Raw genomic sequence first — 22797 nt, 5'->3', positions numbered from 1 at the left:
ACATAATTTTTAATATGCATTTAGATATATACTATATCTAAATACATATCAAGGTGCATATATGTTGAAAAGCTAAAATAAATACTTCCTCCGTTCTAAATTGTAGGTTGTTTTGACTTCTCTAAGTTCATAGATATTACTATGTATCTAGTCATACACTATATTTAGGTGCATAGTAAAAATTATGTAGAGATTTTAGGATGGAAGGGAGTAGTATTTTAGGACGGAAGGAGCGTGTGATTCTATGTGTCCTTTTTGTCTTTTTTTGCAGGGATCCATGAACCAAATGGTTGACAGGAAACACGCTCATACGGGATTCAGAAATCATTTGCTGCAGTTCTGGAAGGACCAGGACAAGAGCAATGGTGCTGTTCAAATCCGATGCATTCTTTTTGCAATTGGGAGTGGGCGTTGGCAATTTGAGATCCCGTTATGGTAGGATGTTAAAAAGATCCCCTCACCAACTGCTGCTGCTGTTTTGTGGTCTGCATCGGCCACCAACCCAGCCGCTGGTCTGGAGTCTGATCAGAGTCACAGTCTCAAAGAGGATTTGTTCTTTGGCGACTGTATACGCACTCCGATGCGCCTCCATCCAAACCATCCAACTCCAACCCGTGAAGCCTGCCTTAACAGCGTCCCAATTTAGCTGCAGCCTGCAGAGAGAATGCGGTAAAAGTACAAAGTCTCCATTTGCATTTTCGTCCATGATCACTCTGTTCTCTGTAGTTGTAGTAAGGATGGCAACAGGTCGGATTCGGATCGGATGGAGTCTCTGGGCACAAAAACCGAAACCTGATCTGAAACCGAAATCCGCCCCGAACACCAATTCGGTGAAAATCCATCCCTGAAATCAAAACCCGCGAATCCCTGAAACCCGACGGATTATCCAAAACCCGAAACCTGCCCCCTGGTCAGGTTCAGGACGACGCAAAGCAGAGCAGAGGAGCTCGGTGGCCGACCGATTCCGGCGGCTGGGGCAACCTCCGTCGGGGGACGTAGGGCGCTGCGACCTCGCCGGGTCCGCGCGCACCTACCGGTGGCGGCGGCTTCGCCGGAGGCGGCTCAGGGCTCCTTGGCCACGCACGCCGGCGGCATGCAGCGGTGGCGGTTGCTGCTGATTGCACTCTGGCGGCGGCGGCGGCGGCTGAAGAAGCGGCAGGGGAGGTGTGGCGATGTGTGGGGAAGGCGGTGGCGTTGTTGGCTTGGGCGGAGGAAGGCTGGAGGCAAGAGGATCGGGCGGTGGCCGACGGGTGGATTTGGATCAGGTGGGGTGCGGGTGACCGGGTGAATGCGCGGAGGCGGCGGCGGTTTGGGCCTCCCGGTGCGCGGTCACGCGGGGGAGAGGGAGAGGGAGACGAAGGGGAGGGGGGTTGTGGCGGAACCGTCCAACTTAAACTGGTTTAAATGCGCCTAATTGCTGCCGACGCAGCAATTATCCGAAACGCACTTAAAACAGTATAAGTCCGGTCGTCCGTCGAGTGTCCCTAGGACTCCTCGAAAGATCCACGTCGTGTCTCATAGCCATACATCAGGATAGTATTCGCGATGGGATAGCATCAACAAATATTACATTTTTACATACATACAATAGGTACGAGTTATTACAAGACTTAGTTTGAAGCAAACTTAATAGTGCAGTGTTAGACGGAGTTCTAAGACTTAAAACATAACGGTTCAGGTGGAGATGAGCATTTTAAAATTTCTTCTTAAGGGTATTGTGAGACTCATAACAATACCCTAGGTCTTCGGGGCTTCCTCCTCGGTAGACTCCTGCGGTACTTCTGAAAGATAGCCACAAGGGATAGCCCTGAGTACGGGGTACTCAGCAAGTCTTACCCGACTAACCAATATAATAGCTTTTCTTGGAAGTACATGATAGCTTTTTGGTGTACTTGGCTGATACATTTTTGCCGAAAAGCTTACTACAAGTGATGCCTTAGTTTTATCTTTTATTTGGGTTAAGTCATTACCTAACCATTCTAGATGATGAGAAGAAAGTAAACACAACAATAGATATTAAGTCATACATCAAACATTATCAGAAGAATATGTCATTCATGAATTTATACTACGATGCTCAACAGTGATCAAGTGCATTCATAACTGAGAATTGCGGCGATCCGGATCAATTACATCCTGCAGGAGAGTACCCCAATCACCAGTTATATACGACTGTCCAGGTCGTACACCTTTCGATTAGCAAAATCAATGATTGGGAATAAGACTACCCGGACCCAGGGACGCACCCCCACATGGGCCCCCACGTCTGGCCCGATCACCATGTGAGTTTCAGGCTACGCCCCTACCAATCTCTAGCACGTCAAGCGCGGTTACGAAGTATTCCCGATCAGAGAGTTTACTAACCTACTAGGCTTTACTGGTCCCATACCCAGTAAGCGATCAGATGCTTATCACTTGATCAAAGGTTAAGACAACGAATCGAGCCTTAACCAAATTAATCTAGCAGACAGAACTACATCCCTAGCTTTTGTCCGCTTTTCACTTTCCAAGTCATCTTCCCATAAATAACATGTATGACTCAAAGTTTTTCCTAAGGTTGGTAAACCAAGCATTTAAGCAACTAAGCATTTCTAGACTTGGGATATCTACTAAGGTTTGAACAAGTGGCAAAGATGTCCTTAAAACAAGGTATGATCACGCACAAGAATAGGTTTCAAGCAACTCCTAGACTTAGTGCATACATATAGCAAATAGCTGAATAAAGGACACATGAAGTATTGACTTCAAAATAATAGGTGTAATGCACCGGGGCTTGCCTTGTTCGCTTAAAAAGTTAGTACTGTCCGACGGGTTGACCTCGCAGGGGACCAATTCAAAGACATCTTCAAACTCCGGCAATCCTTCTGAAAATTCCAAGTAATCTCCTTCTGGTGCTTCGGGGTCTATAGCACAACATATGCAGGGGTTAGGAATGCAAATTTTTGAATAAAAGACCATACAACTTTCCTTCATGATAAAGTTGCAAGCCAACAAGGACTATACAATTTATCATGATAAAGTTGCAAGCCAACACACAAAAACCCAAAAAGATTAGCACACAATTTTTATTTTCTTACCTAACCTTACTTAACGCCTTCCTTTTATTTTTCGAAAAAAAATTATAATTATTTTCTAACTTGAAAACCTAATTTCCTATGAGTTAAGAATAATTTGTGATTATGAAAATGTTATTCCATATTTTGTGCATTTTATAAAGATTAAGTATTTATTTAATTACCTTAAAAGAAAGGCATTAAATAAATACCTAAACTTTTATTATTTTCTTAGGGTATAAAAATTTTAATGCATAAAGGAAAATAAAACAAGCCTAACAAAATTGGTTTCACTAATTTTGGACGCTCCTAGAAATTTCTGTGATTTAAATGGTGAAATTCGGATTTAAACTAATTATTCTATAAAGGAAATCTAATTTTCCCCGAAAAACTCACTTTTCTCACGCGGCTCGACTCTACCCCCCTCTCACTTGCACTGGGCCCGTGGCGGGGACCCACCCCTCCTCCTATTCCTTCTACCCGCCGGCCTACTTCTCCCCCGGCCGGGCCTTACTGGGCCGATTCTCCTCCTCTCTTCTTTTCTTTCTACCGGTGACGGCCCAACGGCCCACTTTTCTTTTTCTTTTTCCTCGCGAGCGCGGCCTGTCTTTCCCCCTGGGCCTCCGGCCCTTTTTCTCTCTTCGGTTAACCGCGCGTGCTCTTGGGCCTTTAAGGCCGCGGCCCAACTGGCCTCTGCGTCCGGCCGGCCGACTCCTTCTCCCTTTCTTCCCCACTGACGCGCGGGCCCAAGGCTCCAGCGCCTTCTTCTTCCTCCCGCCAAAACTCGCGCGCGACAGGGGGCGGCGCGGCTCGCCGGCCGGCGCCCTACCGGCGGCGGGACTAGGTCAGGACAGCACCTCCGTGCCTTCACGCACCCGCACGTGGCAACAGCTCCTTGGGAGATGGCCGGAGCCACTCCCTCCACGGCGGCGGGCGGCGGCACCCACGGCCGGTCGCGGCTACGCACGACAACGGCGCAAACTACCCCAACGACTACTGCTACACCATCCTAGTATCCTAAGGACCTGCCTAAGACTACCCAAGAAGGAAGAGAACAAGCGCAAGGGGGTGCTCACCGTGAGCGGGAGGTGCGGCGACGGCGGACAGAAACGGCGGCGGTTTAAGGCGTGCCGGCGGAGAAGCTGGGCAACAAGCTGCTAGGGTTGCTGGTGGGGTGTGGGTGGAGGTGTGGATGGAGGGAATCGACGGGAGCGGCGGTGTGGTGGGAGTATTTTGCTCGGCGGCGGCGACTTGGACAGAGGAGATGGCGGCGGTAAAAAGGCAGCGGTAGAAACGGCGGCGCGGGAGCGGTAGTTATTCAAGCTTTCACCGCGCGCATGGTTGCCACCGTGGTCTACTTGTAGGCTTGCGTGGTGAAGAGGTGGCGTAGCTATTGCGCTGGCGAGCGACCGACGACGGCGGCGGCGACACGTCCTGCCTGCTGTGTCATTGTTCCCCCCCCTTTTTCTTCTGACGCCCGAAACTTCAGAGCTCCACCACGACCGATTCCAAATTCGATGGTCCCCAAGTGTCTTAACCAAAGTTGTAGATAAACTTGAACCCTTCAACTTTTATTTTGGCTCTACCCCGAGATAAACATCCGAGCACAGTGAATTTCGAATTTTCCTTTCTGCTTCAACTGAATTTCACTGAACTCAAGTTCAGTTCGTCAGTTATCTGACAGTGCTGTTTATCTCACTTTGTGATTGAGTTCAGTGATCCAAATCCTTTCCTTGTAATCCAACTTATACCCAATTGTGTTCTACTATCTTCAAGGTTTCCATTTTGCTCAAGAACACCTACTCCTCTTGATCTACATTTCTCTGAAATCCATTCCAAAGTTGACCATATGATGCTGTTTTTAGACTTAACCATTTTCAGTGATGCCATTTACAATGACAAGATGCTGACTTTAGGCTTCCATTTGAAATAGCTCCCTCTATTATTCTTGATCGACAACACCCAATTCTAGGAGTCCAAAGTCCACACTTTAATATGGTGTAGTTGTTCTGATTCACTTATTTGAAAAATTCATCAGAAATCAATTTTGAAAACAGACTCTGCTGCTGTTTTTTTTTTTGAATCCCTATTGTCGGATGGTGAATAGTGCATTTCGGTTTTACTTTCTTTCTTGATTCTTTTGAGATATCTAGGACCAATTCTGTTCCAATTTCTTGATCCTCAAGTTCTAATCACCCTTACACCTTTATTCCATATTTTTGCCGAATTTTTATGAATTTCAAATTCAAAAATCAAATTTCGGTCAAATTTGACCCGAATTTGATTTTTGGCCAATTTCTTTTTTTCTTTTCTTCGCGAATTGCTGCCAATTCTTTCAAGTCACTTTGGTGACTAAAATGGCAGGTATTACAGGGGTGGGGATGCGGGCGGCGCTGATGCAGCAGCATCGACCGGCGGGGGTGGGAGCGGCGGAGCTGTGGTGGTGCGGGAGTGGAAGCGTCGGGAAGGGCTGAAGGGGAGAGTGGACGGGCGATGAGAGGAGGCGATAAGATATTTTTGGAGTGTTAATGGGCTCTACTGTTTCGGGGCCGATGGTGCTTCGCGGGTGAAAATGGTGATCCGCCCCGAACCCGCAACCTTTAGGGTATCCGAACCCGATAATTTGTGGGTGCAAAACTATCCCCGAAACCAAAACCGCCGAACCGAACCCGATCCGTTACCATCCTTACTCTGTAGTCTTCTGGGGAGCGCGGAAGTTTTTGTTCGGGCAGGACATGAACGGAACTTTGTTTTGTTAAAGTAACATGAACATTTTTATGAGTACTACTGTAAAGGAGAAAAATTCATAAAAAAACATAGGACAAAAATTGCAGAAACCACCGTGAGGTGGAAAATAGACAAAAGGCCCACAGCCACAAGGGCCAAGCACCGCCCACCAACTTCCTCTCTTCCCTTTTTATATTTTCCCGATTTTGCAAAAAGAAAAAGGAGAATCGAAGCCACCAAACCGAACGAACCCAACGATGGAGCGGAAGCAGCGGCGAGCAACCCCTCCCACTCCTTCTCCGCCGCCGCGTGATCATAGCCATGACCTCCTCCTCCAGGATTTTGTGGGTGTCCCGTGCCGCTGCCTACCTCAGGATCTCCACATTCCCCAGGGCCTTCTCCACCGGTACATACATTTCTCTCTTAGTCTCTTCCCCTCTCTTTGTCGTTACCTTGTCTGCGTTTGTTGTTCTGTGCCGCGGTTGTTGGGATCACAGGACATTGGTGCCGGAATGTGGCACGTTCGTGATGTCTGTTCTACACAAAGATCAGATTTGGCTTCATTTAACTATCTACCGTTTTGATGGTGATTCAGTGTGATTCGGGATGTCATAGTTCAGGTGCGCTCCTCGCCCCATGTTGTTTTGTCTGGAAAAAAAAGAACCCACTTGCAGATTTCGGAATATCATGTGACGGATACGCTTGGGAAACCAACGGTGGATTAGCCGACGCTGGTTTCTTTGATCCCTTTTTGTTTTCATATTCTCTTGATGACGAATGTTGTGTCCATTGCAAAGAATTCGATGGTTACAGAGCGCGGGTGAAAACTCTTCCCTGTGCCTGTTGGCCTGCTCGCCCCTGCCTCCCTGGGTAAATCTGGAAGTTTAGCGCCTTTAGCGCCATGGACAGGATGGAGCCGCGGGTAGCCAATTTTTATTTCTCCGGCTTCATCCATCGACACCAGTCATCGGGTTTCGCGGGGCTTTCGGGGTGGAGCCGTTTCCTTGAAGGCCATTTGGTAAGGTTTCACTTGAAGCTGGTGGAGAAGCTGGTTGGAAAGCCCTACTAAACAGGTCTTAATTATCGAGTGACACATCCATATCATCGTATCATATCTTTTAACAGGGCATTAGTTAAGGGGTTAGTTGGATTCATGCCATTAAATTTTCAAGAATTGGAAATTTGCCATCGATTGTATTACTGACCAGTCACTGATAATGTCATTTTTCAAATTATTGAAATTAAGAGGTATAGAATCGGAAATTTGCCATCCATAGTATTACTAACAGGTCAGTCGCTGATAATGCCATTTTTCAAATTATTGAAATTAAGAGGCATAGCACAACGTTGGATGAACTTGCATGAAGATTAGTTATTGAAGGCGGCAATGAAACGGGAGCTGCTCACGGCGCGTGCTTTGGGAGAGCCTCTGGCGCTTGATTCCCGATAGCCCCCTCCCTTTCTCCGAACTTTCCCTTTTTGAATGTTTGATTCCCGTAGCTTTCTATTTTTGAATACCATAATTTATACACATAAATTCAACAATAATTTTATATTACAAACTTCTATATTACAAACTTCTTATGGATAATTTTTTAGCACAACGTCATGACATAGATAACTTATACGTATAACTTGTACACAAAACTTACATGTATAACTTCTTTATGATAGTTTATTACGTGATAATTTTGTAGCACAACTTTTATAATACATACAATTTATGTAAATATCTTTTGTCACAACTATTGCGAAAATATTGTTAGGCAACTTATGCACAATACCACACGAGTACAAAATAGAAAGACAAAAAGAAAATGACTGAATGGAAAAAAAGAAAAAGAAAAGGAAAAAAAATCGGAACACAGATGCGCAGGCGCCACGGGCTTTTGCGCGGGCGTGGACCCACGCGCGTGGACGTGTCGTCGCGCACCAGGAGCGCTCGCGATGAGCGCGCGCAGAATCATCATTGCGCAATGAAACGCTTGTACGCTCTGTGCCGTGGGCAAAATTAACGCAATCTCAGATAATGTCACAGTAAAAACACAATCACAGAATGAAAGAATGCTGGAGTACAAAATGCAAAGTGTGCGCATAGTAGGCAGGCATTCGGCCCAGGTTCGCGCCACTGGCGCCCATTCTGTACAGTTCCTAGCCCATTTGCACCCTAGCCCATGAGACATTACATGATGCCCATGATGCGAGCCCACTGAGGCGTTGGGCTCTTTCTTCCCCTCCAAGCTGGTGGACCAAACCCCACGAGGCCACACGACCCGCACGCGCTCCTCCGTTCGTCCGGCTCGTCTTCATCATCCCGCACGTTTCCGCCTCCCTTTCCTTACTTCCCACTCCTTCCCATTCCCATCCCACCCAACCCCCCCAACCCACAGTCGCCGTCCCACCGAACCCTACCTCACCAACAGACCGCAGGAGAAAGGGGGAAGAAAAATCCTGTCGAGGAGACCACGCCGCCATGGCCGGCGATCCCCCGACGGCCGCGGAGAAGGAGGCCCTGGTCTCCTCCTTCCTCGAGATCGCCGCCGGCCAGACCCCCGAGACTGCCACCCAGTTCCTCCAGGTTCGGCTTCCGCCCCCCGGCCCCCCTAAACCCAATTCCCTCAGCTTCTGGGCGATTCGATCCGGTCCGAGTAGTTTGATGTGATCCCTGGGGTTTCCATTCCGCAGATGACGAGCTGGCACCTCGAGGAGGCGCTGCAGCTGTTCTACATCGACGGCGAGTCCGCCCTCGCGGCGCGTCCGGCGGCCCCATCGGCCGCGGCGGCGATGGCGGCGGCAGCCGGGGTGGAGGAGGCGTTGAGGTAGGCAGGAGCGAGGTTTTCAGGATTTTGGGTTTGGTTTTGGGTGGATCATGGAGCGGGTTTCGATTTGCAGGTTCGCTCCACCCCCAGCGGCTGCACTGGGCGATCCGATGCTGCAGGGACTTGGGGTTGGGGAGGACGACGACGTCCGCGCGCCGCTGCCTGTGAAGCGGGAGACTCTCTACGGCGACGGCCCTGTGTCCGTGTAAGTAACGGTGTTCCAGACAGCCTCTTTGCATGTTAGCATTGGATCCTCGGATCAGGTTTATTCACCAATTATTTGATATCAGGCAGAAGCGAAGTTCTTATGGAACTGAATTGATGCGCTGCATTTGCATTTTCGTGCTCTGTTGCTAGATGATGATAGCTTGGCGCTTTCTGTTCTCTAGCGTAACGGACTGAAGCCTTGCATTCATTCTATTGTATTAGAAGTTCACATATATTGCGTTAAATATGTAGAGTGCACTGAGCAATAAATGTTTCCCAACAAGGTCTAAGAATGTCACATATATTCGATTGGTGTACAATGAATGTCACACCGATTTTGCTTGCTAAGAGTATAATTTAACTTAGTGAATGTCAATGTTTGGGGTTGGAGCTAAGTTTTTATGGAACTGATTGATGTGCTTCATCTGCATTTTCATGCTTTATTGATACATGAAAGTTTGGCGCTTTCTGTTTCCTAGCGTAACTGACTCAGCTTCATGTAGGTCCAAGTTAACATATATTAAGCGTTCAGTGCACCAAGCAATGAATGTTCCCAAAACAAGGTCTCAGAAATGTTCAACTGGTGTATAATGACTCTCATGCTGATTTTGCTTTCCATTAATAGGATTCAACTTAGTTGATGTCCATGTTTGGGGTGCTCATCCAATCTGTCATCTAGCCAAATATTGCCCCATTTGGTATGCTTACTGTTAGATCCATCGTCTAGCAGCAGCAACTTGCAGCAAATTGTTATATGTGTTTTTTTAATACCAAATGGGTCCTCGTATGTCTGTTTAATAGTTCATAACCAATGAAATTGTGCATGCTTATATTTGATGATGGAAATTTTAGTATTTTGTTAGTGATAGTTGTTGCTCCTCTTGTTATCCAGATATGAAACTATTTCTACATTTGTTCTTTCCTTTGTGTTAGATTGGGAATGCATGTAGTTTTGCAGTGCAAGTGCTATCATAACTTTTGGTTTGGAATGGCTTGGCTTACGCATGTGATCTTGCTTTAGAATTTAGATGTGGCAATATTTAATACATCTTGTGTTTCTGGACTATTGTTGTGTTTGAACTTTTATTATCATCACTGTTGCTTTGCTACATCTTGATTGTTTCATCAATGTAAAACAATTTGCGCCCTTCTTTTTTCCAGCCTTCGACCTAGTACAACGGTTGCATTCCGTAACTTCGAACAGGAAGCAAGACAGTCCGCTGTTTGGGATTCCGATCAGAATGCTACTTCTAGTTCTCGTGATAACCTTGCTTCTTTATACCGTCCGCCTTTTTCTTTGATGTTCAATGGACCCTTTGACAAGGTAAGCTATATATCATTTATCTTATATTTTTATACCATGTTTGTCTTTTGTCTTTGCAATGGCCATATGCAATATATGTTGTTAAAACTGTATCGACACTATTTTGGTGTTTGCACTACATATAATAGACAAACCCTTGTGATGGCTGGTGAACTTCTTGATCATCGTAGCTATAGAGCAATTAGTTTGGATGTGGTTGGTTAATTGCTCCTGAAATCATCTCGACTCCTCTTAGGCTCTTACAACAAAAAACAATGTCATAACTTTGTGTTTTAGGTTGTGCTTTGTTGTTATTATTTATCACTGAAAGTGACTTGTTGTATAGCACTGGTGGAGCCGTTATCACTAAAGGGGTTTCTGTGCATTCTCAGTTAGTACCTTGAAGCACAATTTATTTGTTAGGTCCTTTAGTTGCACGAATGCTTGTGCATGCACAATATTTCTTAAACGTTCTCCTAATTTACTGATATTTATTTCCCAACATCCTCTTTCTTTTGCGTCAAATTACTTTGTATACTACTGTTGTTTGAGTATGTTTTGCTATCATGACATTTGAGCCCCACTTGTAACGTCCATATTTGCTGTCATGACATTTGAACCCCTCTTGTTTTAATTTCAAATTTGTTGTCCTGTTTTTATGCGCATAAACTACTTTAGAGCTGAAACTCTAGCTAATCCTTCACTGTTACTAATATTTTGTTATGCTTCTGAAAAAAAATATTCCAAATGAAGGCAAAGTTAGAGGCTTCTTGTCTGGACAAGTGGCTGCTAATTAATTTGCAGTCAACAGAGGAGTTTAGCTCTCACATGGTAAGTGCTGTCTTGTCTAGCTTTATGTTGGCCCTACAATTTATCACTTCAACTTTTGACTTTTGAACCGATCTTTGTTGAAGCTTAATCGAGATACTTGGGGAAATGAAGCAGTGGCGCAGTTAATTCGGTCAAATTTCATTTTCTGGCAGGTGTGACCTTTCTGCTTCCATGAGTCTCTCCCATTTGTTTTGACACGCTAGGATTTATTATAATGCCATCAAGTTCTCTGTTAAATAGCTCACCTTTTTACACTATCAGCTGTCGGCTCTCTATTAATATGTTTTAATGTGTTCAAATAGGTGTATCATGACACCAGTGAGGGGAGAAAAGTATGCACCTACTACAATTTGGTGTCCGTTCCTGCTATTCTTCTAATTGACCCCATTACTGGACAAAAAATGCGTGGTTGGAACGGAATGGTTCACCCAGACCGTTTGCTTGAGGTATTTTTGTACCCTTCTTTCATTTCTCATACTTCACTGTAGCTCTAGGTTGTAGGATTACGTGGAAACTTTGTCAGCTGTAATATGACATAGATGCTCCTTGTTAATTCCATCTGATCATGTACTGTACCTAGGATTTGCTGCCTTACCTGGATAAAGGTCCAAAGGAGCACCATGCAGCTCAACCTCAAAAGCGCCCAAGGAAAGTTGATCAGGAATCTTCTATGGCCAAACAAGGTTGGAGTTGATTTTTTCCCCTTTCAAATCAGCAGTTATATCACTTTTTGTTCTTGTTTGAAAATATACTGACAAGGAAGTTTCAGTTTTGCATACTATATGACCTAACCATATCTTACGCATGGACAATCATATAAGTTAAAATATCCAAACCTTTCAAATTTATGGAGCACTTCTTGGGAAACTAGCTAGAAGGCTGCTTGTCGTTTTTATTTCACTAGTATCATACTGCTCTCTTATGCCTGTCTACATGATTTCCTGGACAGTTTTCCCATAGGGGCTAGTTACGATAATGTAAATATTAGTTTCTGGGGATGGCACATGCTCTTGCTAGACTTTTGTTGTTTTCAAACTTCAGGAAAGCAAATCAAGTTTTATCCATTCAATAATTCTTGACAGTTTTTTTATTTGACGGATTGGTAAAATGATTGCCCTAGCTGTCATCATCTCACTACCTGCAAGATATTTCCTACCTTGCCTGGTTACCAAAAGAATTATGTTCACAGTTTTTTGTTTTCTTTTTAGGCAAACCAACTGTGGAGGATGAAGATGAAGAACTAGCACGGGCAGTAGCAGCTTCCCTAGAGGGGAGCAAAGAAGTTGCTGAAGAATCAGGTGCTACTGATGACATGGCTGAAGCTGAACCTGAGGAAGACAATGAGCCCAGCTTAAATATCAAGCTTGATTATCCTCCTCTCCCTGAAGAACCTACTGGAAGCAGGGACCTTCTCTGCAGGGTTGCGATTCGGCTACCGAACAACCGGAGGATCCAAAGAAATTTTCTTCACACAGATCCTATTAAGGTTACACACTTACACCGCCTTCAAATGTTCTTGTCTCATTCCCTTGGTTCCCTCACTGATGGCCTCTTCACCGCAGCTCCTGTGGTCATTCTGCGCTCCTGAGGTTGAGGAGGGGGAGAAGAGGGCTTTCCACTTTGTGCAGCCCATTCCTGGAGCATCCCAGAAGCTGGAGTTCGCAAGCGATCTCACTTTCAAAGAAGCCAGGTTGGCGAACTCCATGATCAACCTGTTGTGGGACTGAGAGCCTGCCTCCATCTTGCACTTTGAAGCCGCGCCGTATTTCAGCGTGGGCTTGAAGATGGTTTAGTTATTTTCTTTCGCTTAGGATTAACTCTCATCTTTTGCTGTACTGGAGCTTGGAGCCGAGGACAAATTTGTCGTCTGGGTTATGTGTGGAAATGCTCCTTTTGCCGTTGGTTCCTGTGTCTGTAAACATCCCAGGTAGGACTCAGCTCTATTTAATGCACATATTTATCATACCCTGGTGCTAGTACTACTAAACACTGATGCAGGCCACTATGCATGCATGGCCTGGTGCTTGCTTTCCTCTGGGTCTTGTGAAATGCTGAAAGAGAGGCAGGCAGGCAGTGATGCACTGCCCCATATGCCTTGGCAGTTAGAAAAATAGACGGTGCGACGATTTGTATTTTTCTTTTTGTGATCTGCTACTTTTCGGATTGCTTCTCCAGAATGGCAAATTCGTAGCCCATGCGTGCTTTCCGTTAGATCTGGATGCGTTGTGCTGATTTCTGAGCCGCATAGGCAGGTGATCAAATTGAGCTTGATCAGGTGCGGCAGTTGCCGCTGGAACTGCGCAGCAGCAACTGAGCGTCATGTGAGGAGAGCCATCGATTTTGCAACAATGGTGATGGCGCGACTGCACAGAATCCTGGCCCAACGTTGTCATCGTGTCAGCGGTGTGCTCCGGAGTCCGGACCGACCCGAGATGTCTGGAGCATGCCCAGGACTTTCAGCACGCTGGTTGGCCTGCACTAGTAGTACTCGCTCGCTAGCACAAGTACGTCGACATCAAGCGAGGACCGTAACATGGTAACTACTGGTATAATAATTACAATAGGTCTTTGAACATGCTTTGCTAACCAACTCGTGAAAGAACACTGTACCTCAACTCATGATGGCACGGGGAGGCCGAGGGCTGGAACTTGGGCACAGGCGGCTCTGTCTCTCTCTCTCTCTCTGTGGGTGCAATTACCTCCTCTGGCTGCTGAACTGAACGGTGTGGACTGTGGAGACAGTATGTGCAGGGAGAGAGAGAGAGATGCGCAATGGCAATGGCACTTGCAATCGTACTACTCCCCTAGTGTGGGGTTACGGGGCCTGTGGGAATGGCGGAGTTTTGACCGGGCACGTTTGACTGCCCGTGTGGGCCCGCCGCTTATGATTTGCCTGCTGTGGTGCCTGCCGCTGTTGCACTGGCCGGTGCCACCCTGCCACTCGCAAACACACACTGAACTCTCTCTCTCACCCCTTCCTCCTCTCTCTCTCTCTCTGGCCAGTGTGACAGGCACAGCAACTGGCCCCGAATTATTGCACATCTCTCTCTCTCCCTCCCTCCCTCTCCTAGACTGCCTCCAGTCTCCAGTGATCCAGTCCAACGCAGCAGGAAGAGAGACTAGAGTGAGAGACACGAGTTTGGTTTGCTCGGCGGAGCGCGCATTTATAGAGCCTGCCGGCCGGTGCCGGCATCTCCGACGCACCGGCATGAAGCCGCGACGCCATTCCAATTATTTCTCCGGAGATCGACTAGCCGGCCGATCCATCATCCACCGGTCGAGCACTACTGTTCCCTCTCACACCGCACCACACCACCCCTCCTCCATGGCTGCCGTCCTGCTGACCTCTGAACCCTGAATTTATCGGCGTCCAGTCACCCCGTTTACGCCCCTGCGCTCGCGCTGCATTTGCATGCACTCTCTCCGTTCTAAAATAAACGCACGTCTCGTTTCTCGAAGAGTTAAATATTTTTAAGTTAACTAAGGATATAGAAAATAATATCAATATTTGTATCTCCAAATAAATTTATTAGGAAAGTATACTCGAATTTATTATACGTCATAAATAGTAGGGTGAGTAAACGCAAGCCCCGCAGTAGGGGATTGGACCGCCGCCCCTCTCCCCTCTTCAGAAATCAGACCCTTCAACTGTTTGGCGTTTTTCGGCCGGCCGGGTTTGTGCACCGAGCACGGCCATCTACATCGCCCAAGTACTGCACTTTTTGGCCGCATCTTTGGATCCCTTCTGGCCTTCTGCACGAGCTGACCTCTGGCCGGAGCTCCTTCAGCTGCTAGCTGAACGGAACGGAACGGAGCTGCAGTCTGCAGAACGGGACGGGATGCTGGCCGGGGATCGCTGATCGATCATATGCGGTGTGCGTGCGTGGAGGATCGTGCCTTTTACAGGTTGCATGCGCGGGCCGGATCCACTGCATGCCGCCCCGCTAGCTTTTGCAGAGGCCGGCCGGCCGGTGGCCTGAGTGGAGGGAGCTAGCATCCAATGCTGAGGGCTAGCTGCTGCGCCACCACCAGCCCTCCTGCACCACCAGTACTACCACCTAGCTTGCTCTTGCTAGTAGAGCTGTTGTACGCGCGTGCAGGGCCCACTAGCGCGGTGCGCCGATGCCGCTGCTGCTGCACTCTGAAGCACACCACTTGGCCTTTGGGCTCTTTACTTTCTTCATGAACTGTGGCAATTGTTGTTGCGAATCTCTCTGCTTTGTTTATTCTATTCAATTCTATTCAGGAGTTTCTCCTTTGTAACACCTGAGGATCTTGTGCAGGAGTACATGTAACATGTGTGTTGTTTGCACATGCGTATATGCTTCACTCAGCACTATAGAATGATTGCTGGTTGTATAAAATTTTGAGCAAAGGGGAACTGCCGACAGAAGGCCACAAGTACTACGGCGATCTCTATAATTTCTCACTTTGCCATCACCAGAAAGCTTGAAGGCGACACGGTGAAGGCGGAACGGAAGCCCATACTAGATTGCTAGTGGACACTACTATGCTAGTGCTAGTGCTACCAGCTAGTAGAAGCTACACTGCAGATAGGGGCGAGTTCACGCTTCACACTGGGAGTGAAGGGTGGGTTAGCCGTCAGAGCAGCTGTACCGTGTATGGGAGGGCAGGGGCATTTTGGGGAGAAGAGGGAGCTGAGCAGCTACGGTGTGGATGGCGATGGCATATGGCATCTCTCCCTCCGGTCAAGGACTTTGACTACGGACCTGAGAGCGGTGACAGCCGAGATTGTCAGGCTTTTCTGACATCAAAAGGACAAATCCATACGTTCACCACCGCCTGTGTCCACCCAAAATCATCACCCTGCGTGGACACCCTAATCAGGATACACCGTGGGCCGGCTTAGCACTACCTGATCCTCTCTTCTCTCAGATGTTTAGCTCCCATGTTCTAGTCTAGCTACTAGGTCATTATGGAGGTAGGGTAGCATGGAAGCTACTATGCAGACACATGTTAAAAAACAGCCATTGTTTTTTTAGAAAATGGAGATATATCCGCGGAAAAAAACAGCCATTATTAAGTCAAAACAAGCAACTATTATTCTGAAAAGAATAAAAGGTCTTTTTATGTTCAACCTGTTCACTTTTCTCACCTTTTTTAATTGCCTCAGGACATTTTAGCTCAATAGTTACTCCTTGCCAATAATTAAGCAACTATTACTGGATACCTTAGCGTGAGTGTGGAGGTATTATTACACTATTAGAAATTTAGCTTTTTGTGAAAGTGAAATATCATCGTAAGAAAGTCAAAATCGTCGTAATATCTACATATCGCCACAACTTGCGTGGTCAAAAGATTGGGTCATGACTTTTGTTTTCTTGCCATAGCTATGCTAATTTCCACGGAATGAAGCATTGCATTAGACAATGTCATGGCAAAAAAGAGAAGAAAAGAAATGAAAACTATAAAAAATTGTTATCGGTTATTCCCTCTCTTATCAACAAGAATACACTAAAAACATGACATTAGTTAAAAACGTGATGATAGTAATACTTCAATCATGGCAATAATATATTTTTCGTTGCAACCAATTTTTCGGATTATTGCAACGCTTGTAGAACGTGGCAAAATAATTTCCTTAATACAAGATATATTTTTACGTTACAATACATACCAACCACTTGCAATGGAGGTTGAATATATGGCCACACTAGATATTCTTGACAACATAATCAATATATTACCATACAATTTCAAACTGTTACAATATCACATACTTGTTGCCGCAATTTTTATGTTGTTTTAATATTTTTGTTGCAAAAGTTCATTATTTTTTACTCCCAGCGGTTTATTAGCTTGTTTAAACATGGTACGTTTAAATTCCTTTTTTTGAAACTATTGGTACGTTTAAATTCTATTAGTACTCTCAGGCCGCGCCTCCAGGTCCAGTGGAGTTGAATGGTCGAATAGCTGAACTGATCACTGAAACAGTGATCTGGCTAACCACTCCAGTCCAATCCAATCCAGCGGCGCGCGCCAACTGCCCAGCAGGACGTCCTCCCTTCTGCCGCGCGACGTGTAGCCTTGCGGTGGCGAAAAGACCGGTCTGCCCCTCCCGCCGATCCAGCCAGGGAGGAGAGAGAGGGGAGGGAGGGAGGGAGAACGGGACAAAGGGCCACCAGGCAGGGCTGGTCCTTGGACTGGGAGATGATGGGCGGAAGCCGACAATGCAGCGGTCCACCCGTCTCCAGCTCCGCCTCCGCCCACGCACCCGTCTCTCTCTCTCTCTCTTCCTTCTCTTTCCTAGTAGGAGACTAGGAGTAGTCCGTAGGCTACGCTACGACCGACGTTTACCACTAGCGCCAGCCACCGTTCCGGCGAGGGCATTTCAGTCATTGCCTCGAACGAAGACGAAGACCCTCCGGCGAGCGCGGTAAGTTTCTTTTGCATTGCATTGCATGCACGCGTGTACCGGGCTCTGACAGCGTACGAGAGGGTTGGGTGTGCCTGCCTTTCGATGCTAGCTGTAGCTGATCGATCCCTTTGGTAAAGAGAGCCAGGCGAAGTGGAGAAAAGAAAAGGAGCCGTCCAAGCTCCATGCACCAGGACAGTCAAGAGCCACACGACGAGCTAGAGATGGGGCTACGAGCTAGCATTCTTCCATGCATCCATATCATGGAAGACCTGAGCTTTCTTGCTCCAAGTAGGAACTGTGAAGAACCTTGTGATCTCCTTCGTTATCGTGTGTGACTATGACCCTATAAACACATGCACTGTGCTGTGTAGGAGCGAGAGCCATCATGTGGCCGTAGTAGTGTTGACCGTGTGTGTGTCCATTTAGCTATAAATGTTTTTATTTGCAATAACAAGAAACCCAGACGAGACGCGCGGGGCCGAATTAAATTACACACGCGGCAGCTCGTGCATGCGGTCATGCGCGCATGTCCCTTACGTGTCGGCGCCGCCTAGGCCGGGCACGGTCGTCGTCCACCTCTGATCCGGATCGGGCGCTAATATAAGATGCCGTGCGTGCCCTTAGCATGATCGCCTCACGCATGCACCAAAATCATCTGCTTAACTATACTATTAATTATTACTGCTGGTCTGGGCTTGATTTATTCATATCTAAGCACAGGGCACAGCACAAAGCCGGTCGCCCGCCGGCCAGCTAGACGGCGCCGCCGTTGCTGCCTTGGTGCCCGGTCGCCGGCGCAAAGAACGACGACGACGTACTCTACCCGGCCTCTACGTAGTAGTACGTACAAACTGAACCATCGTGGCAGCTAGTGCCTCTGTCCGTGACTTTGGTACGGCGCAACTGTTGGCGTAGTGCCTGCATGTGTGGCCGATATAAACGTGCGCACAGTACCAGCGCTATACGTACAGCGCGGTTCTGTTCATGAAGCAGCATTGCGTACAGTAGTTCCATCGATTGCAAGGTACTTTACCAGGCCAGTAGTGGCAATACTTGTAGCAATTCATCAGAGATATTTTTTTTAACTCTAATGTAACTTCACTACAAATTAAATGAACAAATCTAGTACAGATTGACTGTAACTAGGAATCTCGATGTCGTTAGATGCCACTTTAACAAATTTCGATCTTTTTTCCTCCATGTATAGGAGTACATTCTTTTTTCAAGCAATCTACCGTAGGCGAAGATTGCCGACATTCCCTCCATGGATGCTTGGGTAAAGAAAGCGAAAAGAAGAGGAGGGATAGCTAGAGTAGACCTTGCCTTTTGGTACCACTGTCCTTGGCGATAATATACGTACGTTGGAGAAGACGGTACAGAGATCGACCTGGTGCCTAAGATCTAATACGAACGTGTGTGTGAGTGGCGAGAGAGAGGACAGGTGGCGAGAAATAAAGCACTAGCCGGGTTTTTTTATAAAGAATATATACTAACCGGGTTGAGGTAGAGATCGAGTACAGGAGCGATCGACAAAGGTGCGTGGCTAGATATGGTACGGGGGATATACAAGTCGTGTCGCTAGCCAGACGTACGACGGCGGTGGCGGTCTCATGAGCACACACGTTGAACGATCATCATCCCATCTAGGTAGAGCCGTAGAGATACGTACACACGCCATGCATACACGAACGAGGGGCGGAACTGCCATTATTCATTGCACGAGAGCTAGCTCTAGCTAGCTAGCTAGCTAGTACTTCGTTCCAAGCCAGAGCAGTAGAGCTAGCATGAACTTTGATTCCATCGTCCAACGCGAGAGGAGGGCGAGAAAGAAAGCCATGGCAGGCGGCCAGGCGCGGAGCAGTGGAGTTCTGCACGCCCCGCAGCAGCCAGCACCCAGCAGGGAGGAGATGGAGGCCCCACCCCACTGCGGGCGATACGAGCCGAGGAGCGAGGAAGGCCACGGCCTCGGGTCTCCTCTCTCCTCTCGTCTCCTACCCCCCCTGCGAGATGCGTGCGCCGCTAATGATCGTCGCCCGCGACAAACCCAGAACCCAAGAAGCACCATCAGGTACGAGCAGGCTCGTCGATCATAATGAATACCCCCACACCATTCCACAACACCAACAGTAACAACAGTGTCAAGTCCACTGCTGCTGCTCAGTACTTAGCCCAGGAGATCGAAGACGAACTCATCAAGCCGGCCAGAGGAACAAGACACCCAATTAAGCTAGGACATGTACATGCATGCCGCGATGATGCCTGCATGCATGCGACCCACCAATCTCCAAAAAAATTTCTAGTCACAGCCTCTCCAGTGTCTCCAACACAATCAATCATCATCATCCACCTTATTTACATCTGATGCCTCATCGGTCGTCGTCGTCGATCAGCCGGCCGGATCGCACAATGCGAGAATGCTAGGCTGCTAGCTAGGCATGAGGGCATGCACGACGACGGCGATCGGCGGCGGCGGCGGTCACCGGGATGCGGAGTCGCCGCTGCGGTGATCGGCGACGAGAGCGTGGATGGCGCTGGAGAGGCTGTTGACGGCGGAGATGAGGCCGGCGAAGCCCTGGCGGCGCACCTCCGTGCGCTGCTCCTCCAGCCGCAACCGCCGCTCCTCCAGCTCCAGGACCTCCCGGTGCCGCCGTTCCCGCTTCTCCTCGCACGCCACCAGGGTGCGCGCCAGCACCGTCGCGCTGCGCACCACGCTCGATCCCAGACGGTTCAGCCGCCGCCGCTTCGGCTCCGGCTCCTCGCCGTCCTCCGACCCCTCCTCCTCCTCGTCCTCCCCGGACTCCGACGACCCAGTCAGCTCCTCAGCTACACATCATCAAAACGTAACAGCAACAGCAGTAAGTTACCGTATGTAAAACGTAACAGTAACTGCAGCAAGTTAGCATATATGTTAACAATGGAATACTCGCTGATGAGCTCAACTATGTACTAACACTTGTAGGAGTTTTCTGGTTGATGAGCTCAACAATGTACTAACACTACAGCAACTAGCATATATGTTAACTACGAAAACAAGTGTCAGAGATGATGACAGCACAACCAGACCGATGCGTGCGTGATCGAGGAGAAAGAACAAAAGGTGCTTTGCTAGTTCCTTGCATGCTTGCACAGTTGCTCCAAGCTTTCAGGCTTTACAAATGAATCTTGCCGATGCCTTTTCAAAGTGATTGCAACCTTTGTTTCTTTGCAAGCCATGGGTTTCTTTCTTTTTTTCTTTTTTACCTATGCAATGCAATTATGCAAGTAAACGAAAACACCATAAACTATAAGAAAACTAGCAGGATTCGCCACCTACAGCTACAGCTTTGCCATGCATGAGATGAGCTGCACGCAGCTTTATTCTCGCAGCCAGCATTATCACCACTGCCACCCTCCCGGGAAGAACCCACAGTAAAAAATTAAAAGCGACCCCCCGGTGAGGTAAATAATTACACCAGCAGCAAGGCTCAACGCGATCTCCCCCAATCATAACGGCCTGGGTCTAAGCTTAAATAAAACTCGTCGCGATCTAGGGGCCCATGTGTCAGTTGAGACGAACAGTAAATGGACGGGTAGATAGATGTAACAGCAGCTGGTATTAAGTACGGGAGGCGCGCGCCGACCATACCGGAAACCGACGTCGCCGGCGGCGCCACCGCTGTCGGAAGCGGCAGTGGAGGCGGTGGCGGCGGGGCGCGGGGCTGCACGAGGAGAGGCTTCGGCGGGGATGATGGCGCTGGAGGTGGTGGAGGAGGAGGCGGCGGCGGGAGCGCGAGCTGGGGTGGCGGGGCGGCCGCGATCGCCGCGCCCCCGCGCCGCGCGGCTCGGCGGGAGAGCACGTCCGTCAGCGCGTCGAACACCTCGGGCGCCAGGTTGGTGGGAAGGTTGCGATCCTTGCGCTCGTGCCGCTCCATGCTCCAGTAGGACGGGACGGCGCCCGCGCCGCCGCCGCCGGGCGCCGCGGCGGGTGCGGCAGCGGCGGTGGTGGTGGCGGTGCGGGACTCGTAGTCGCGGACCTTCTTGTAGTCGCGGAGGAGGTTGTCCCACTTATCGTTGCACTGGTTCTGGCTGCGGAGGCAGCCATGGTTCCAGCAGTAGTTCTCCACCCATTTCCACCGCTGCTCCGCCGACCGCGGCGTCGTGGGCGACCCGTGGCCGTGGCCTCCGACGCCAGCGCCAGCGCCAGCGCGGCGGTCGTCGTCCAGCCGCTTGGCCGTGATGAGGATGAGCGTCTCGTGGAGGGTCCAGTTGCCCTTGCGGTAGTCCCGCGGCGCGGACGCCGGGGACGGCGGCGGCGGCGCGGGCCCCGACGCCGGCGAGGGCGGCGTCAGGTGGCCGGCGTGGGCGTGAGGGTGCTGCCGGAGCAGCGCCAGCGGTGACGCCGCCGCGGACGAGGACGGGGAGGGGTCGGAGGAGCCGGACATGGGCGCCGCCGCCGTCGCCGCTGCCTTGGCCATGGTGTTGGCCGACATGAGCCGGCAGCCGCGCTACGGCGTTTGCGTCTGGCTCGGCGCGCTGGCGCTGGGCATCGGGATGCGAGGGTGGAGGTGGTGTGGTCGGGTTGGGTGTGGGCGAGGAGCCGAGACCCCCCCGTATTTACATGCGACGGCGTTCGGTTCCGGAGCTTGGCGTTAAGTGAGGAGCGAGCTGCGGGGCGTTTCAGCTTGGGTTGAGTGGGTGAGTGTGCAGTGCGGAGGCTACGAGTGTGGCAGGGCGCTCCATGTGAGTGGGGGCTGCCTGCGCCGCTGAGAGCCTGAGCTCCACACCACACCACACCTCACCTCACCTCCCACGGTCATGTGAGGGAGGGAGGGTGCCAGAGCCAGGGCGTCCAGGCAGGATCATCTCCTTTCCTCCCTCCATCTCCTGCTCATTTCCCGCGGATTCTTTTCAGTTTCTGTAGTAACTTACAGCTAACTTGCTTAGGGCCTTCACGCACTAGACAAAAAAAGGGGGTTAATCAAGACGTGTAAGCTAGCCTCTAATCATTTGTCAGCACAGATTAGGCCTTAGGCGTGTAAGCTACTAACTACGCTGGTGTGATCGATTACCGATCACTCTAGCTAGCTAGGCGCCCGGCCGGCCAAGCAGGAGGAGGGCACACAAATTTGGGGCTTGTCGTGGAGCCGCGGCGAGCAGCACCGGGTGGTGTCCCGTAGCTGCCGGCGTGTCGTCCTCATTTCCGGGCAGGGCCGGGGCCCCTCTCCCGGCCACACCATTTCATTTCTACCGAGCAGGGGCAGAGTGCCCTATTCCGCCTAGGAAAAAGGACTCACTGTTCCCCGAGTGATTGTGCGTGCTTGTACATACCTCGCGGCGCCGCAAACAGTCTCCGCACGAGACCCGCTGTGATACATCTTTTGGACGTGCTCGGATATAGTTAGCCTGCACAAAAAAAAGAAGCTGAAAACAAAACCACGGTGCCGTGTCAATTGACCCAAAAATACCATGCCCTTTCCATTGAGGAGCCTCCTTGGATCA

General features: G+C 49.2%; 2 protein-coding genes across 2 annotated transcripts; one reads left to right on the top strand and one right to left on the bottom strand.

Annotated features, from left to right (window-relative positions):
• Nucleotides 1-8139: 8139 nt before the first annotated feature.
• Nucleotides 8140-12903, top strand: LOC117850386 (plant UBX domain-containing protein 7). The gene is made up of 10 exons (XM_034732211.2): nt 8140-8358; nt 8466-8599; nt 8673-8804; nt 9968-10130; nt 10863-10940; nt 11024-11092; nt 11243-11386; nt 11521-11623; nt 12149-12426; nt 12503-12903. The coding sequence occupies exons 1-10, from the start codon at nt 8254-8256 to the stop codon at nt 12665-12667; spliced, it is 1371 nt and encodes a 456-aa protein (XP_034588102.1). The 5' UTR covers nt 8140-8253; the 3' UTR covers nt 12668-12903.
• Nucleotides 12904-19388: 6485 nt separating this feature from the next.
• Nucleotides 19389-22294, bottom strand: LOC117847332 (uncharacterized). The gene is made up of 2 exons (XM_034728523.2): nt 20945-22294; nt 19389-20142 (listed from the first exon to the last, which is right to left on the bottom strand). The coding sequence occupies exons 1-2, from the start codon at nt 21786-21788 to the stop codon at nt 19796-19798; spliced, it is 1191 nt and encodes a 396-aa protein (XP_034584414.1). The 5' UTR covers nt 21789-22294; the 3' UTR covers nt 19389-19795.
• Nucleotides 22295-22797: the final 503 nt, after the last annotated feature.

The sequence above is a fragment of the Setaria viridis genome, chromosome 3 (genome assembly GCF_005286985.2).
Source record: "Setaria viridis chromosome 3, Setaria_viridis_v4.0, whole genome shotgun sequence".
Classification (NCBI taxonomy): Eukaryota; Viridiplantae; Streptophyta; class Magnoliopsida; order Poales; family Poaceae; genus Setaria; species Setaria viridis.
The sequence above is the reverse complement of the archived record's forward strand: the minus strand, read 5'-3'. Positions and strand labels throughout refer to the sequence as shown.